The sequence below is a fragment of the Colletes gigas genome, unplaced genomic scaffold (genome assembly GCF_013123115.1).
Source record: "Colletes gigas isolate AHSC1104 unplaced genomic scaffold, ASM1312311v1 Colletes_gigas_Sc00033, whole genome shotgun sequence".
In the NCBI taxonomy this organism is placed as follows: Eukaryota; Metazoa; Arthropoda; class Insecta; order Hymenoptera; family Colletidae; genus Colletes; species Colletes gigas.
The window spans coordinates 1,862,437-1,882,674 of record NW_025106662.1 but is presented as its reverse complement, the minus strand read 5'-3'; the positions used below and the strand labels follow the sequence as shown (position 1 = coordinate 1,882,674).

Sequence of the window (20,238 nt, the reverse complement as noted above, 5' to 3'; positions counted from 1 at the left end):
AAATAAAACTCACAATTTTTCGCGCATGCGTATTGAAAATGGTTTAAATTATTAAAATTAAGTAAACACGCATGTCGTATGGTCCTTGTTCGATTGGTATAGAAAATTATGTAGAAATTTATACAAAACGAGTAAAGAAGCTCTAAAGAGAGGAAAAATACTGGAATAACTGGTGAAATGGATCATCAATTTGGCGTAACTCCAAATACATATTTTATTTGACAAGCATTGTATAGGATACTAACATTTGAAGTAAAAATAAGGGAATTGGAAAAACATAAGTCTTTGGCTAGACAAATATCCATACGTCGGAAGCTTGGTAGAGCTTCTTTGTTGTTAATAATTATGCACGTCTATAATTTTTGGTTATGCATGCGATAAAGTTGCAGTAAGTTTGGTTATTCTGTCAGTGTTCGAAACCGGTTAAATTATTGAAAACAAATAAAAACGTAATGTTAGAGAAGTAAAATTATTATAGCTTAGTTTAGTATGTCAATCGGCTTATTCAGCAGAATATAGCAATCGTTGAGACCCAACGTACAGTCGCGGCGGTATTTATGTTGACGCTGTTGTATTTCTGGTATTGACGATATTGTTCCATAATTTAAACACTTGTACGCGTCCTTCCGTACATTCTGACATTGTTTACATTATGTACAAGAAATGCCTCAGTATACCAGTGAGTGTCAAAGCGAAAACACCGCGTACAATCAAATAACAGTCAATCTGTAAAAATATTTCCTAAATTTGATTCGCCGGAAAGTAAGTTGACGTAATCAAGTTTTTATTTCATTAATAAAATTTTGCTATTAAACGCGCATTTAATAATTTGATAATGTATTTAGTCTCTTATATAATGTTTTTTTTTTGTTATGTATTGTTATTGTTAAGAATGGGTTACTTGTAGCATGCCGAAAATACGGGAATTACACGAGTCTGAAAGATTATTAATTTATAAAAGAAGGAGAAAAGGCCAAAGTTTGCAACAGATTGCCACAGATTTTGGGATATCAAAGGAAGGGGTGCGAAAAATTTATAAAAAGATAGAGACTACTGGGAAACCTGAAAATTTAGTTAGAACGGGAAGAAAAAGAAAAACAACTCCCCGTCAGGATCGAGAAATTGTTAAAATAACAAAAAAGGAACCATTTATTACTGCCAAACAGATCAAAGAAGATTTAAATTTGCCAATAGGGACCACTCAAATAAAATCCCATTTATACGAAGCTGGGTTGCATGGTCGAATATCTAGGAAGAAGCCACACATTTCCGAAACAAATGCTCGCAAACGTTTAAATTTTGCAAAAGAGCATTTTAATAAACCGACTGCATTCTGGGAATCCATAATTTGGAGTGATGAGTCAAAATTTGAATTACAATCAAACAAACGAAGGAAATATGTGTGGAGAAAAAAGGAGAAGCTTTTAAACAAAATGTTATCACCTCCACCGTGAAACACGGTGGAGGGTCTATAATGTTATGGGGCTGCTTCAACAATGAAAATGTAGGAAAATTAACAGTTATTGATGGTATATTAACAGCAGCGAAATACATCGATATTCTAAAAGAAAATTTGTTTCCATCAATTCAAAAATTTGGGCCAGATACAGGATACATATTCCAACACGACAACGATCCGAAACATACTGCAAAGATCGTTAAAAAATTTATCGACGAAAACAATATATTGCTGCTTTCTTGGCCACCGCAGAGCCCTGATTTAAATCCGATTAAGCACTTATGGGACGAACTCGATCGAAAAATACCAAAATCGGACCGCTATACAAAACCAAAATTGATAGCCGCACTAAAAAAGGCATGGGATGAAATACAGCCCAAAACGTTAAAAAAATTAATACACAGTATGCCAAATCGTTTACTGGAAGTAATTAAAGCCAAAGGGTATCAAACTGCTTATTAAATATTTTTCTTACTGTTACTTATAGAATTATAATTTACTTTATAACCATTGTCAACTTACTTTCCGATAGACGTTCATTAGAAAATATTTGTTAATGCTATTGTTACTCAAATGAACATAATTAATAAGGTGACATTATTTACTTAAGACACGAATAAATTTATTTTTGTAAACATTTCGTATTTTATTTATTTTTATTGTATCCTTTTACGGCTATTTTATAAAAATGATAAGTGTCAACTTAAATACCGACGCGACTGTAGGTAGAAAAAGGATTGCGGTGACCGTTGCATTTTGGACTCGTCAATAATGACCTTCGCGATCAGGACCGCCATTATAAATCGAGGACTTTTTAGACAGCTGCACATCACGTGGAAATTACCATCATAATCATTAATAGTTATTTTGACCGACTGACGTTTTCCCCAAAATTATGAACAACGCAAGCCCCACTTCGTTGCCGTCTCAGAACCACACTCGTAGAAATACGAAATATAAAAACTAATTACAGACTCAGTCGAATCAGCAAGCGTAAAAACGTGCAAACGAGAACCATAATAGCTAATAGGTTAATGATAAACCAAACTTGAAAGAAAGTATCACATAAAGTCAATGGAATGTTCTCGATTACTATACGAGTGATAGTAAATGGAAAATATGTGTCCATTCAAATTGATATACGCGACGTTCTGGGTCGACATAGGCACGTATCCAATTGGATACACAAGGCGGTCAACGTGTTAAGGTCGTCGAGTTAAGTGACCCTCACCCTTATATACAGCGTGTCTTACGAAATTCGAATATACCGTTGCAGATTTGAGGAAAAGATACACGGCTTGTCCCAAAAATGCTTTCTTTGTTTTACAACATACAGTTTCTTATTTTTAATACGATTAAAATGTTGGGCACGCAACAACGAAAGTGTAACGATATATCAAATTTCACGGAGATCCATTCAGCGGTATACGCGTATTGACGCGTGTTTGCGTGTGTGTGACCACGCGCTCAGTTAATTGGAATTTAAATAGCGCGCGCCGTTGTCGGACCCATGAATTTTAACTGTCGATATTTCTGAAAGGAAGCATCAGATTGGAAAATGGTAAAGGACTTTTCTATTCGTATCCCCTCGAACAATCTGTATATTTCGGATTATTCTATAATTTTTAGACCCCCACGTTTAATATCGTATCTTCCTCTACCTATAAAATATTATAAAGTAAAATTTATAGAACGGTTATAAATCTCACGAGCCTAGATCAAATCACGTGGCATTTTAATCGCTCGTTACAAAAGGTATGAAAGTTATTGCAACGACAGCGTAGATTTATGGATAAATTTATCAGTCTGCGACAATGTCCCCTAAAGTACACGAGGTAATAAAAATCACAAAAGTAGGCGATAAAAATGTACTCGTCCAGGAATTATGGTTCCGATTCTATTATTCACTGACATCCAGTTGTCCAATGATGAATTGTATTTAATAGTGTCAGTACCATTATGCCTCCTGTACGTATCCTTCGATCATGACGATCGATAAAATTCTTTATTTCGATTTATTTATCCGGTCAACTGTTCGTAGAACAATGGCGTACGTTGAATTTTGATGATAAAAATCCGGGAACCTTCGGTTTATCGCATCTATTGAAATGTATATCGAAGATGTACGAAACTTAAATGCTTAATCCTCTGTACGTCGCGTAATGTGTTTTGCGTACGAGGTAGAAAGGGACAGGTAGAAATAGAGTGGGAAATAAGTATTTCCCCCTTTTCGGTCGTGTTTAGGTTCGCGATCCCTACCATCGATTACGGTCATGACAAGCGTGCCGCGATCGCGACGTCAGTGGTTATTTGGTTCCCGTGAAGGTGCTACACCTGTCGTGATCGGTCGCCATACATGTCACGGAGTTTGAAGTTTAAGCTTCGTCGCGTGTTCCATATCGCCGAAACTCTACCACCTGTTTGGATACCCGGTATCCAACGTTGGGCTAATTTATTTTAGTCGTGAATCCGTGAAAATGCAAAAGGTACGATACCTTTTATCCAACAGTCCATCGAGCATCCGTTAAGTCGTTTCCTTTCCGGTTTGTCTTCAAACTTGCACGATGCTCGAACGAGCCATGCAGAAGTTTCAACGACAAACGTAGACGGACATGACATAATTGACGCGTAGTTTTTAGCATGATAATCTATTTTATAAGTTGGTAGTGCAAAAGGCATGGTGCCTAAACCTGATAGTTCAAGGGCTATAACATTTTGTCTACTAAATTATTCAATGCATCCTTATTCATTTTCATTTAGACATTGTACTATTATGCGTTGGAATGTTTGTAAACACGAGTCTAGGTTTAATATCGATCAGTGCAAGATTAACTTTCTTGTTTGATAATTTTGTGGATTTACGAGCGATGAAATAGTAAATACGTTCATTTCGTTTATTAAATGTAATCGGAATAATCGTTGTGTTGGCTATTTAAATGGAACTTATGGAGACTGATTGGTACACGAGGTCCAACTTTATGGCCACCGGCGGTCACCCAACACTTGACTTTTTCTTACAAGGATACTCGAAGAATAAAGTGTATCCGCGTCCTGTTATATACATACTAGTTTTCAAGGCATTCAACATGGTATTTTTAGAAATATCGAAAGTTATAGAAAGAGACATAACAGAAGCGTTAAGTAACGTAAAGAAATGACGATGTTTACATTGCAATGGAAGATCATAACACTTATAAAGTGGAAAATTAATAAAATTTAGAGTGGTGTAACTCGTGAAATATTATAACGTAATTGATAATTGTCAGGATTAAAAAGACATCAAAATCAGGTCTCAGTTTGGCAATTTCATTATCTTTATCGTCGAAAGTTCTGTTATACGTGACTAGGTAGATAAGTACGAGTAGATTACATATTCATATTACGTAGAAGTTTCAACAGTAAGCGCAGAAGTATATGACATAATTGACGTTTGTTACTTCATATAATAAGTTAAATCTTTTAGTTGCTCGCATAATAATTTTACTCATCGTTTAGTTGGTCAAGGCCTATCAAGGATCGTTACTATCTATAAGTATATCCAAGCAAATTTTATTTACATCTCAGTTTTTTATTTTCGGCAACGTTGTTTCTAATGAACCGAAATATCGATTTATATGTATAACAGAAATAGTGCTCCAAATACGTAACAAGTATAATTTATCATTAATATTATAACAAAATAATATTCTATTATACTTATTATTTATTTTTTGTTTTTATTTTGTGAATAAAATCGTCAAATAAAAAATTAGAAGTTATTTTACAAAATAACGTAAAGGGACTGTATTTAGAAAATGAAGAAACCGTAAAATGATAAACATGTTATTTGAAATAATATTTCTAGAGTGTCCAGATCTTCACACGCGAGTAGTATACTTGTGCAATAAATGTTAGAACGTGTCGTCTGCCTCCCTACTCGTTTCGAAATTCTATGAAATATTGAGTCTACTATTATGCAATTACTATTTAAATTTCTGGAGCAACCGTAGACAGTCAACTACCATTGCCGTATTTCTCTTACATAAGAATTTCTTTTATTTAAATTTCGCGTCTCACGATATATCGCGTGATTATAATAATACAGATAGAATGTTCTTATACTGCTTAGAAACGTGTTTTGTTCGTGTACGTAGCTCATTTTACGAAGATTAATGCGTGACTGTAATTGTACAGATCAGTAGCGGATCTAGAAGAACTTTAAAGTTGGCATGCAGGGGGTGCTAACGAAAAGTCGCGAAAAAATTTCGAGAAACTCACTATTCGAAATTGTCTGTTCTATAGTGCTAACCTAATGGTACCAAATAGAGTTATAGTCCGGTCCAGTTACTAGTTTAACCCTGCGCACAGACTGTATACAAAGTATACCATATAATTATAATGCTATGGGAAATATTTTTGCAACAATCGCCATTGCTTTCGAAATGTGGTGTCGAGTCACACTCGACATAAGATCGCAAAGGGTTAATCCGTACCTGCTGGTAATCCTAACCGGAGCCACGTTCTTGGCCTCGTGATCTCCTAGCTCTAGCACTAAGCGAGTGTTGAATAAGAAAATGAAGAATATTTACCACAACGAGATTTCCCAATGGTGATTCACTCTCATTAGAGTTCTGAATTAATAAATTTTTATATCAACGAATTCGGTTGCTCATAGGGTTCGTTGTAAGCAAAAAAGGCAGTAAAGTCTGTGACGAAAGTAGAGATATACTAAACTGTGTCAAGAAAGAGAGTAACAAACGAGAGCTGTTGCTAAGCAATAAACAAGGTCAAGTTAACCAATACCGAGTCTTTGCAGCCGCCAGCAGTTCACAATGACAATTTTTATTAAAAAAAAAAATCGTAAATTTATATTCAAACAAAATAGAGATTATGCACTGCAGATTTTTCTATAGCGTTATACATCTCCGTTTTTGATACTGAAAATGTTTTTCAATGCATCGAAAAGCAGATCAGAAATGTGCAATTATTTCCAATGCGTGACGAGTCCACAAAGTGAGTATCGTCTTCAAAATATTTATATTAACAAGATTAATAAAATTAGTCACCTGATAACAGACTGTCCAAGTGTTAACGAACTCGCGACGAGAACGATCTTCTGGTTCTTTCGCACGAGATCGAGGAACTTTCGGTCTGCGAAGGCTCTAATAACCGAGAAAGCAAGGACAACGTGCAAACAATCACTTTCGTCGTGACGTAACGTCGTTTCCGAAAATAAAAAGTAAAATGAAAGTCTCATTGTTACTTTCTCATCGCGCACTAAACGTATTTGTCATCGTTTCTCCTCGACATCTGACTTTTCGCGCTTCCGCCATTTTGGAACGAATGAAAATACAAACAAAACATTGTGAACGAAGATTGTGACAATTAGAACTCGTCAAAAGGTTTTGATTGCATTTAAAAAAAAGTTAAATGAACCTTTTCTTTATTCTTTCTACTGCAAAAAAAGAAATGAAACGAAATTTTATTCCACGCACATTTAAACCACATTAATTCCAATAAAACCGCTGTAAATGTTTTAGTTGATACATGAGAAATGTCAATTAAGGAAAAGAAAAGAAATTCTCGCTCGTAAGGAGTCCAACCGGAAGTAACTATAGTGAGACACAGCCAAAATCGTACACCACATACGAAAATATGTTTCATTCGAAAAAAGAAGTTTATGAATGATTTGGAAAAAAACTAAGGAAGACATATTATTGTAAATATATCTGTATTTATTGCGCAATAATGACACAAGAAATGAATATTGCTTAACATAAAAAAAATTAAGTTACTATAATACGAATATTCTTTTATATTTAAATTAAATTAAAAATTAGTACTTTGTAGGGTATCCTCGGTTCCATTCTTCTTGCAATGCCTTTTTTAAGTCATTTTCATTAGAAATCGTATGTTTTCTAATCCTTACTTCTAATTCATGCGAAATATTCTCAATTACGTTTACGTCAGGAGAATTGGGGAGGTGTATTGATAACTTTCGAGCAGTTATATAATTACCACATATGCGACCTATGTTTTGGGTCATTATCATTATAAAATTTAAAACAATTCAAAATTCCTAATTTTCGGCACTATTTTTTAGATTTGTTTTTAAAATATTCAAATAATCAAATTTGTCCATGTTCTCTTCAATCAATTACAAATTTCCTGTTCCAGTAGCTGATATACACCCCCAAACCATCACTGACCCACCTCCATGTTTAATAGTAGGATTCATATTTATTATTTTAAATTCTTCATTAGGTTTACGTCATACAGTAACTTTGCCATCTGAATGAAAAAGATTAAATTTGCTTTCGTCGGTAAAAATAACTTCGTTCCAAAAACTAAAATCCTTAGTTAGATACTGTCTCGCAAACTCTAGTCTCCTTTTCTTATTTTTATCGCTGACAAATGGTTTATTTCTTGCTATACGCCCATAAAAATCATTCTTTCTTAGTACTCTTTTTACAATTTTTAGATTAACAGATATTTGTAAATATTTTTCCACCTCGTTCGACAATTTAGGTGCACTCAGCTTTGGATTTTTTTTAATTTTTCTAACTATCCATCGCTCATCGTACGCATTAAATTTTTTGTTCGGTGATGTTCTTAATTTATTTGTAATTCTATTTTCTTTTCTATAGCGTTTAATAATGTATTGAGCAGTGCTAATATTTCTACCAATAATTTTTACAATTTCTCGATAGCTTTTCCCATTTTGAAAGTTCTTCGCGACAATTTCCCGCGCCTTTAATGTCGTTTGCTTCATTTTTGCTATTATTACGATTTATTTCCTTGCTTCGATGTAATACAACGTTTATTAGCAAGCTAAAACAATTCTTTTGTTTAACGTTCTTCCTTTCTTTCTGGGGATTCCTGGAGGGGAATACCAGATGGGAAAATAGCGTACGATTTTAGCTGTGAGATGTTTTCTGCACCGTATTATAGTAGCTTTATTTTTTTCATGTTAAGCAACATTCATTTCTTTTGTCATTATTGCACAATAAATACAGATATATTTACAATATATGTCTGCCTTATTTTTTTTCCAAATCATTCTCAAACTTCTTTTTTCGAATGAAACATATTTTCATATGTGGTGTACGATTTTGGCTGTGACTCACCGTAAGGGCGTTTAGTTATTCAGAGAAGCCGGTAACACGTGGTATTAGGTTTGCTATAAAATGATTCAAGTCGCAGAACCGGCTTCCTTTATGTAACAAAAAGGTAATAATCACCATCATGCGTTGGACGATGGTCGTAGATCCTTGTGAAACGAGGATAAATTCCAAGCTGTCGTGTGCAATTCTACCTGAATGCCTTCAAGGATTCTACGACTGAAGCGTTTCAATGTTGCTCAAAACGGAACGTAACTTTTACAATCAGTCGTGTAATTCTACATACACATTCATCCAATTTACATTAGAATCTCGATGATCCACGTAGCTCGTCGAGCGGAATATTCGAATAATTGCATTCCAGGTTTCAACATTTTTTGGAATTTTCAATTTGCAAATTACTGTGCACGAAACATTAATTTTTTTGAATTGACACTTATTTTTGTATCGCTTTTTAAATGTCCATTGCATTTATGTGCAACCTTCGTAGTTGGGCTTAAAATTAGGCAACTAAAAAAAGAGAAACTAGAAATAAAAGAAAATGGAATAACAATATCGAAATTGAGTAGCAATAATTAATTAAAAAAGGTAAAGAAGTAAGCAGTAAATGTTAAATTTTTTCAAGGTAGAATTTGCCTGTCTAGTAATACGTTTTATTTCCTAGTATTTGGTATAATATCTTCGCTGTCCTTGAAGCAAAATTCACTGTAATCTAATCCAATTTCCATTAATTAACATTCGCGATTTCTACACGGCAATTCTTTCATCGACGGATCTGATGTAATGTATGGAAATCGGATAGGCTAGAACAAATTCGAATCGCGATTTTTCTGTTAATTCGATAGCCTCTGCTACGTATGGTACGACGATCGCGAACTGCAACTTTCGTCGAGCGATTGTTGCAACGTTAGATTGACGCAATAGTCGAACGTTTCTGATCGACTGAAACGTCAAGAATGTCGCGTGTATTAACAATGAATCGAGCGTATTCGCGTGCGACGACGATCGAGGTATGCGGCCCCAAAACAATGGAATGCAAGACAATCACGTTTATCAGCTTGGTGTTGTTCGGTCGCCATATTGGAGGAAAATTATGAAAGTCCAGTTATTGCATATTATTGTATACTTTGGTATACTTTGCATATATTCCATAATAGAAAAAGAAGACCACTTATGTAATATCGATAATACCATTAGACAATGATCTAGAACAAAAGGAAGAAGAAAAAGTAAGTGACCGCCATGACAGTCAACGTGTCGGTGAAAGTTAATTGCTGACGTTTGCTTACTCGTTTAAATGTCTATTACACGCTGTAAATTATAATAATTTAACTACTCTTTTGGAGATATTCTTATTTAAAGAATTTGTTACAAGGTTATCCCCACTACTCATTATTATAATTTCAATTAAATCTCATTCATAATTACTCTCACTGTGTTGACCGTGTCTTGCTTGCTCTCGCTGGATCTCACTGGATCTTGCTGGTTTTCACTGGTTCTCTATTTCTCACTCTCGTCCCTGATGTGTATAGTGTGGAAAAATAACAAATTGCTACTTGGAATACCGCCAAAGCTACGAGAGTGAGAGGACACGTTCTCGAGTAACAGTTTTAGGGTAATTACTAAAATATTCTGAAGAATGACGGAGATCAAACTTCTATGAGAAGATTTTATAAACATGTCTAGTCGAAGTTACATATTGCGACGTTAATATTAGTTTCACCATGGAAGTGAACGTGGCAAGTAACCGTAACGACGAAATTTAGTAATAGTGAAAACCGAGATACGATCCTCGTCTATGGCGCGAGGAGAATCTTGCGAGAGCTAAACAATTGTATGCAGAAAAATAACTAAATTAAAAAACTTCAAAAGCTTAGGACTTGGAGAAACTTATAATTTCAACGTGGAGTGCAAATGGCCTAAGCTTGAAAGAAATGTGAAGAATAGAAGAACTACTCTTTAGTTTTAACAACATCTACGTAATTAGAAACAGATGACAGTTGAAGCCATAGCTTCTATTAGAGAGGTCTGGACTTTCTCCAAATAAATTACTTGTAAAATAATCGTTAAGATAATATATTATTTTATTTGTCAAATAATGTTTGAAGTATCTTATTTGAATTTCGACGGAGGATCACGATGCATAATTTATGACTAGAATAGCGTGCAGCGTTGCAGACTTTGGAAAGTGTCCTTGCAAACGACAACAAGAACGGTTATGCAGAGGAATTAGTTGTTCCGTGTCACGGTTCGTTCGCTGTAAATAATCATCGAGCGACAGAATAGCGCTGAAATAAAAAGACAAGTGCAACGAACCACTGCTAACACGATTTATTAGCTAGGACATTCTAAATGCTTTGCTAATTATTCACACTCTATCTGATATAGAACTCAAAGAGGTGGGGACAAACAAAAAATATAAAAACTATAAATAGAGATAAAAAATGCAAATTTTGACGAATGTTTAACTTTTAACGAGGAATAAATAAATATCAAGCCTCTGTAGCAACTATCCTCTTGTTTTGAATTTGTTTTTAACATTATTTTCCTGATTCGTTTAATTTTTACAGGAAGGAAAACAAAATGCTGCATTCGTCGGAGACGATGGCCACTCGACGACGAATTTCCAAACCTCGAACGCGAACAGCATCGCTGAGAAGGTAAAAAATACGATTATTTCGGAATCGAAGTCGAATAGTCAAAATTGAGAAAAAAAAAATTGAAAAATTACCTTTAGCAAATTGTAAAAACCGGGGAACTTCGTTCTCGTTTTAGAAGCATGGCGATGAGAATTTCGGCTTCGATTATGGGATTCAGGATGACCGCAAGTTACGACTTTCCCCGTCAATTCCAGAGGAAATGGTACCATATTTCAGATTATACCGCCTGTACAAGGCCACCAACTATCCCCATAGATAATTCGAATCTTTCATTTTTATTTTCGCTCGAGGTCTGCCGGAAAATGTTTTTTTTTTCGTCAATTACAACGCGACGATAATAAGAAAGCAACTATAAGAGTCAACTTTGTATAAGATATACAAAAATTACGTCTAAAGACCATCGTAGCTGGATCGTGTACCTTTGGATCGATGGAGATTCGTTAATTAAATTAAAAAATGATATTAATCTACAGACCAATAGTTATCGTCTGAACCAAAACGAAGGAAAATTTGTTAAATTAAAGAGAAAGTAAAATTGTTTATTTCATTACAAACATTAACATAATTTTGTTTCGCACGATAAAAGAATTCATCGATCTATTTTAGAGACATCCATGGTAGCCACTTAAAAAGATAGACTGCAAGAAACGTGCAATAACTTGTTTAATGAGATAGATTATTGCACGAAAATTGTACCCCGTGTTACATTGAAAAATGACTAAGCACGCGAGATAAGTTTTAAAATGTTTACTGTATAATTATGGAATAATTGTTTATTTTAAAAATCGACGCCCCCGGATGGAAATACTTCCTTAAAGCGGCGAAGACTTGTTATTTAAGTATTATTTAAAATTCGTGAAGTCTACCGCGGAGAATGGAGCAGATAGACCGACCTGGGACAACGGATTGGAATTTCTGATGTCCTGCATCGCCATGTCCATCGGTCTCGGCAACGTTTGGAGGTTTCCGTTCACCGCTTACGAAAATGGCGGCGGTGCTTTCCTTATACCTTACATCATCGTCCTCTTCGTGGTCGGCAAACCGTTTTATTACCTGGAGATGATAATGGGGCAATTCTGCAGCCGATCGTCGGTGAAAATGTGGGCAGCAGGTGCAGATTCATCGATACGTCCAATAAACTATACATTCGTGGCGTTTATTTTCAAATTTTATTTCTCTAACGAAAGAAAAAAATGGAGAACAACGAATATGGAAATAATTTTAAAACTAAATCTAGAAAATTTCATTGGATTAATAAAATTATATTATATTATAAAATGATACAACTTTCCAAAAGAGCGTTTAAACAAAATTTTACAAACGGTGTATAATACTTTGTCAAAATATATTACAATATTTCGGTGGAAAAATTTAAATTTGAAAAAAATGGCACGAATATATGTTGCAATCAAATATTTAATTTCGAAACTCTTTTGGGTAGATTATACAGTATGCCCCATGTAATTGGGTTTAAAAGAGTAGAAGATAGAGACAAAAAATTACATTAGAAGAGATTCTTGTTAAGGTAAATCGAAGTAACAATTTAATTGTAGCGCCAGGATTTCGAGGTGTAGGCTGGGCCCAAATGTTCTCCATGCTCGCAGTAGGCACTTACTATAGTTCTCTGATGACTACGACTCTGTATTATCTGGTCGGAAGCTTCCAATCCCAACTTCCTTGGTCCAGCTGTCTCGAGGAATGGGGTGACTCTTGCGTAGATTCTGGGGGATCCTACAACGTCACCGGACGAAACAGAAGTTCCATGATTAGCTCTGCTGAACTCTACTTCAGGTGAGTCTTAAAGCGAACATAATCGTCGTTCAGATTCAGATAACGTTACTATGAGGATTCCTATATTGAGTTGATGCGTAAGTTCCCTTTTCATTCCCCGTTATATCCTGTTACACCTGTGATTTTGTCAATTTTTATAAATGTAATTAAACAGTGAAACCTCTAAAGCTCCGAGTGCCAAAGAAATACTTTGTTTTTATTTACTGAGTAACTAACGATGCTTTCTAACTTACTTATCTTCGTCAAAATATCCTACTACATTCCCAGTCTTCGAACAAACTTTACACACTCATAAAAAATAAAATCTGCTTCGTTCCAACACGACTGATACCCATTTTTATGATAGCCTAAGGGGTTCGTTGAAGCCTTGCAATATTCCATATTGCGTACGTTTATCCTAAGTCCTTCTTTGGAGCTTTTGGCGTCTGTTCTGCAGAAAGGGCCGCCATATTGGTTCACGGTAGATTCCCTCGGTCTCGATCCTAAATCCTGACCAAACTCGTTGCGTTTCCTTTTATGGAAATTAGGGACGAACGTGTTCTGATTCGCGACGAAACGGTTTTTCCGACAGGAGAATAGTGTTGAAGGAGAAGCAGACGATCGACGACGGGATCGGTTTGCCCGATTGGAAGCTGACTATCTGTTTGCTGTTCGCGTGGGGCTGCATATTCGCTGTATTGGCGCGCGGCGTGAAGAGCTCGGGAAAGGCGGCCTATTTCCTCGCTCTCTTCCCTTACGTCATCATGATCAGCTTGCTGATCAGAGCGGTGAGCCTGGACGGCGCCGTTAACGGGATCGTTTTCTTCATCAAGCCGGATTGGGGGAAGCTGTTCGATGCGAACGTCTGGTACGCTGCTGTCACACAGTGCTTCTTTTCACTGTCGGTGTGCTTCGGTGGTGTCGTCATGTACTCGTCCTACAACGACTTTAAACACAATATATACAGGTTACTCTTTGAATATAAAATAATGCTTGAATAGAGAAGCTAACATCGTTAGAATCGAGGGCCCCGTTTTCTTTTTACCTCGGAATCGTCGCGACGCACTACGAGTGTCACAGTTCCATCAGGAAAAATGATAATCCGTTTTGCATCACATCAGAAAATATGAGGCCAGAAATGGTTCCCCGAAATTTCGTGACTACGTTTAAATAATCATAACTCCTGAACGGATTGGAGGATTTTAAAGTTTCAAAGTGCAAACTACGCGTACTTTGGTGAAAAATATGTAGAAATTCTAAGAATGTTTGATAAGTTGTTCCTTGATCCCGTAAAGTGAGAAAAATCCTATAAAAGTGGTCCAATTTTCAAACGTCCATAACTCCTACAATAGTCAATGGATTTCTTTTAATCTGGAAGTAGAGCTCATGGATACGTACAAAAAAGTACAAAACAACTTTTCCGTATAGTGTCAAACAAACTAATTAAAAATGAAAAACGAATTTTTAAGAGTTATTTCCAATTGTTCTAAAAATATTATTTTCAGTTGCAGGGGTCAAGTAAAATCATTTTTGGTGATTAGACATACCCCGGAATTTCTACGCATTTTCGAGAAAAAAATTCCTTATAGAAAATATAATCTGAGGCTTGGGGTTCCCCGAAAATGCGAATATTTGAAACATCATAACTCCTGAACGGATTAGAGTATTTTAATGTTTAAAAAGGCAAATTACGCGTATTTTGATGGAGAATATGTAGGAGTTCTAACAATATTGAAAAAATTGTTCCTTAACCCCGTAAAGTGAGAATAACCCCTTAAAGGTGGTCCAATTTTAAAACAGCCATAACTCTTACAATAGTGAATATATTTTAGTGAAATTTTTTTCTGAAGTAGTGCTCATGGTTACCTACAAAAAAGTATTAGACAACTTTTCTGTAGGGCGTCAAACAAATTTATTAAAAATGAAAAACGAATTTTTAAGAAAAATCGATAGGAAGTAGGTCTAAATTTTTTGACGAAAAAAAAAATTATAAATCATTCTAGAAAAATTATTTTCGATTGCAGGGGTCAATTATAATTATTGTTGGTGAATAGACATAGCCTCGAAATTTTACGCACTTTCGAGAAAAAATTCAGTTGCGGGACAAATTTTTCGGTGAAATTAAAAAATTTCAAATCGTCCTGGAAAAATTATTTTCACCTGCGAAAGTCAATTGCAATCATTTTTGGTGAATATATATACCCCCGAAATCCTACGCATTTTCGGGGAAAAAATTCCTTACCGAAAATAAAATGTGAGACCAGAAATTGTTCCCCGAAATTTCGTGCCTACGTTTAAATAATCGTAACTCCTGAACGGATAGGAGGATTTAATGTTTCAAAGTGCAAACTACGCGTATTTTGGTCAAGAATGTGTAAAGATCCTAAGAATATTCGGAAAGTTGTTCCTTGACCCCGTAAAATGAAAGATTCCATCAGGAAAAACGACAATTCGGTCACGAGCTCTGCGTCTAACTGCTGATACTCGGAACGATCGAACGCGTTCCATGAAGATTTATTACGTAAGATGGAACACTAACTCCCGACGTAGCTCTTTCGTTTTAAACAATAGGAGATAGGTGTAGTTGCAGGTCCAGCAGAGGTGACTTTTAAGAATTTTGAAAGTAGTAAGAACGGTTGACAAGATCTAGCAAGGTTTAGAAAGTTTCGCAGAGGTCACCGTGGTTAGGATGACACAGAATTCGGGGAGCAAGCATAGATCAAGATGGGTACATTCAATTGTTGAAAAAGTTCGTAAAGGGTAATATTCGAAATCAGTATATTTTCGACGCTTTTTTAACGCGAGTATTTTAAGTGTATACAGTTGGTGGCTCAACCTGTACGTGTGTGTTTTTTAAACACGGTTCTCTGGTAAGGCACTAGCATATCATTCAACCTGTTTCAGAGATGTCATAGTGGTAACCACCTTGGATACGTTCACCAGTCTCATAGCAGGTTTCACCATTTTTGGTATACTCGGGAATTTGGCTCACGAACTCGGCACAGAAGACATCAGCAATGTTGTTCGGGGCGGAACCGGTCTCGCCTTTGTCTCTTACCCGGACGCAATTGCAAAATTCACTGTTCTGCCGCAGGTGAGCCTTCAAACGCTCGAAATAATTGTCTAACGCCTTGCTGGTCCACGATAAACGATCACCAAATTCATTTGACACTTTAAATATTTATTTTCGTTGCTATCGACTTTGTCTTTTCAATGATTCGACATTACGATGATTATTAAATTTAAATTAAATCGATTCGCTGTTCTCGAATTACCTTTAAACAAACTTCTTTAAATTGACGAGGAAGAAAAATAGTTTTCTAATATTTATCAACGATATCCTTTTCGAAGAAACAATTTTTCAAATACTTAAAAATTCTTTTTTTATTTTGTACGTATAAACGTACCAAAATAGTTTTTTTTTTTTCATTTTATTTCTCTTCTTTTCTGCTTCCTTCGTAGGAGGTCGTTAAAAAAATAAGCATCGCAAATGTTCTTGGACGTTGAAATAACGAGCATTTTCGTTATTATAACGAACGTAGTATCAAGGATTTTACCGTTGTTTGCAGCTATTCTCGGTGCTGTTCTTCCTGATGCTCTACGTTCTTGGCATTGGAAGCGCTATCGCCCTGGTGGGCTCTCTCGTCACCATCGTCAGCGATCAATTTCCGACTTGGAAGCACTTGTACATAGTACTTGGCGCGGTTATATTCGGATTTTCCGTCGGAACTGTTTACTGTACACCCGTAAGTATCGTATCGAGTCCCAAGTTGTACTTTAATATACTTAGGAATAAATATTCTATCAAAAGAAATTTTTGAATTTTGGCAATAGGGTGGGCAATTCATTTTGGAGCTGGTGGACTTCTACGCTGGCTCCTTCGTCGTCTTCATCTTAGCCACTTTGGAGATAACTGGTATCTTCTGGGTGTACGGATTAGAAAATTTCTTAGACGACGTAGAATACATGATGAAAAGAAGGCCGTCCGCGTATTGGAGGCTCTGCTGGGCCATCATCACCCCCCTCTTGCTGGCTGTCATCTTAATTTACAGCTTGATCTCTTTGCGACCCTTGACTTACAGCGGTATTTCTTATCCGTACAGTGCACACGGTACGTATTAATAATTTCGTGTAATTTATTTCTTCTTTCTTACAACTACGTACATTGAAATTCAAAATAATTTTTATTTCAAATTTTATTGCATGAATTTTATTTTATTCGTTGAATAAGGAATTATTCGATGTTTTATATACTAGTGAATTAATTAATACTCGAGCTGAACAATACTTGGTTGAACGTGCAAAGCTGTGTTATGTAAAACATCGTTAATAAATTTTACAGGGATTATTTTCAATAAGAATCCAAGATAGTGTAAAATAATCTGGTTTCTAATAACTTAGCAGTCGACCTTGAAACCCCACTGAAAAAAGAAATACTCTGAATCGTTTCTTTGCCTTTCGTGGGTAGATTCGTGTTAACACTAAATCTAACAAGATCGGTCAAATGACTATTTTATGGTAGAACAGTCTAACAACGCGTATTAAAAATACTAAAAACTTTAGACGCGTGCAGTTCTGAAATTACTAGTGCTTTATCCATAATTGAGCCATTATCAGAAGCGGTAAACCTTCCTCTTTAAAATAGCTTTTGGGTTTTGGCGATCCGGCTTTCCGTTTTCGAGATATCGTAATTTATGTGAAGGGGTAATTTTTCTTAATTCGACTATCGCTGTCTCCGTCTAACGCGTCACGTCGGACGTTCTTCTCACACGTTGACCCACTGACCGAGTGACCGAGTGACGTGGTGTTTACTATTTACTACGCGCACGTGCGGTCAACGACCTTGACAAGGCCGTAGTAAGAAAGTAAACAAACGCTTCGGACCCTTATATATCTGTAACTAGCCACCGCATCGACTTGAAACTAAAATCATCATATCTCCGGAACTAATTACGCTATCGACTTGTACGACGCTCGTTTTAAAGGGCATTTCATTCTCTATCTAATGATCGTATCACCTACTATAATTTATGCTGTCCTCTATGTTTATTTTGAAATTTACTTTGACGCTACATACCCAAAAAAGTTTCAGCAATTCCTATCGATTATACGACTGGTGTGCGACAAAATTCGATTATAAATTATTTATTTAATTGAAAATGAATTGTCGGTAGGTCTAGTGTTAAGGAATGGTCCGTTTCACGAAAAACATTGATTTACAGCTGCTGGATGGAGCATCTGCGCTTTCGGGATATTACAGATTCCATTCTGGATGATATACACGATGATCTCTAAGAGGCACTTGAAATTTCCCGAGGTACGAGTAATAATTTCGACCGACAATAGCTGTACGCGTGACTACTTATGCACTTGCAGATGATCAAGTCAGCCTTCAGGCCATCCTCGCATTGGGGGCCGAAGAACGCGAAACATCTGGCTTCCTGGCGCGAATTCAAAGAAATCAGACGGAAAATACGGGAGAAACGAGAATGCTCGAGGATGAAGCAGTTCGTTTACGTGATACTCAGTTGGGAAGATAAGCTCGTGTAAAGAGAACCGAGCGTTCTCGCTCTATAGTAATTCATACATCGATTATAAAGGCACACAGTGGCCGGTGAACAGTTTCAGAAGTGAGCGATACAATGGATTCGAGTCTATTAATCTTCTGGCTCTCCGCTTTGAAACCATTTACCTCACTCTGTTTTGTACTTTCACGGATCTAAGAAAATAGGAACATCCTCCCTTCCTATCTCTTCCTCTGAAGACATTTCACGGCGTTCAAAATATCCATTGCATTTCTTTGTTCATTTTTGCCCTGCTCGTTCAGTTTGCCGTCTTGTAAATAGTTCGTACCTGTATAGACGTAGGCTTCAACGCTTTTTTTTATCGTTTAACCCTTTGGTAATCACTACAAAGTATGTTTTATAATTTTAGATCGAAGAGAAACGGACGCCCAAATTCGTTGGAAGTTTCGATGACAAATAAATTATGTCACAAAATATTCGATAAATCGTAAGCGTTCTCCGATGTCCGCCATCTTCGAAGATACAGTAATTCTTGCCTTCGAGTGCCAAAATGGGAACTGTTGTTTGACTTACGAGCGCAGTAGGCAGCCATTTTTATCTTGAACCGAGGGCAATAAGCAGGATAGAAAAGCGAAACTCAAATTGAAATATATTTCGTCGTTAGAGGGGTTTAAAAACGTATATTTTACGTACTGCGTGTGCTTTGGATATTTCAGTTAAACGATATACGCACGAATATAGTAAATATTTTTCTAAACATTGTCACTTGAAAGCGGGAGTTCTGTAGTTTCTTTTTCCAGTGTCGTGGAGTACAGTATTAAGCAGAAAATCGAGTGACACGATAGTTTTAATGATTTATGTTACACAACTGCCGCGAAAAGTATTTAAACTCTCAATTTTATTTATTAACGCGACAGTTTCTTTCCATACTACTGCCTTTAAAATACTTAGAGTACGCTTTCAATAGCATTTACTAAAGGTGTGCGATAAATACAGGGTGTTCGGCCACTCCTGGGAAAAATTTTAATGGGAGATTCTAGAGGCTAAAATAAGACGAAAATAAAGAATATCAATTTCTTAACTGAGGCTTCGTTAAAAAGTTATTAACAATTAAATTAAAAAATTTCAAATCGTTCTGGAAAAATTATTTTCGGTTGCGGGGGTCAATTACAATCATTTTTGGTGAACAGTCATACCTCCGAAATCCTGTGCATTTTCGAGAAAAAAATTCAGTACGGGCAGAACTTTAAACGTTAATAACTTTTTAACGAAGGCTCCATCAACAAATTAGTATTCTTGATTTTCGTCTTATTTTGGCCTCTGGAATCACCCATTAGAATTTTTCTTAGGGGTGGCCGAACACCCTGTATAGTAGCGTCGCGTTAGTTGGCAGTAATTCGAGATCATATTTAGTCATCTATCGAGACAGAATTCCAGTCAATTAACGCGACACTACTGCACGAGTCGATATAGAAATATACTTTCTTAACGTGTGGATTTTCGAATCATTCATAATGCAAGAAATTCCAATCGTCGACGTACTCTTCCTCCTCCTCCTCGTGTTCCATCGACACGGTTATTTTGTCTTCCAAGTCCTGTTTTTTTTCCACCGTAGAATAATAAGCGTGTTATTAGTAGTTGCACCGATTTTGATAAATGTACGCGAAGTAATTTAGATAAAAAAGAATGCAAAAGCTATACAGACTCGTAAGCTAAGTCTCTCT

At 36.0% G+C, this 20,238-nt stretch overlaps 1 protein-coding gene across 2 annotated transcripts; it reads left to right on the top strand.

Annotated features, from left to right (window-relative positions):
* Window positions 1–3,785: 3,785 nt before the first annotated feature.
* On the top strand, window positions 3,786–19,552 carry LOC122402110 (sodium-dependent nutrient amino acid transporter 1-like). Of its 2 annotated transcripts, XR_006259497.1 has the most exons (12): window positions 3,786–3,945; window positions 11,130–11,219; window positions 11,335–11,421; window positions 12,081–12,330; window positions 12,773–13,010; window positions 13,582–13,956; window positions 15,894–16,083; window positions 16,559–16,735; window positions 16,824–17,100; window positions 18,212–18,306; window positions 18,366–18,619; window positions 18,924–19,552. XR_006259497.1 is itself a non-coding variant. In XM_043404653.1 (11 exons), the coding sequence occupies exons 1-11, from the start codon at window positions 3,937–3,939 to the stop codon at window positions 18,537–18,539; spliced, it is 1,962 nt and encodes a 653-aa protein (XP_043260588.1). In that variant the 5' UTR covers window positions 3,786–3,936; the 3' UTR covers window positions 18,540–19,552. The 2 variants fall into 2 exon arrangements, 1 of the variants encoding a protein (XP_043260588.1); XM_043404653.1 differs by having other exon boundaries at window positions 18,366–19,552.
* Window positions 19,553–20,238: the final 686 nt, after the last annotated feature.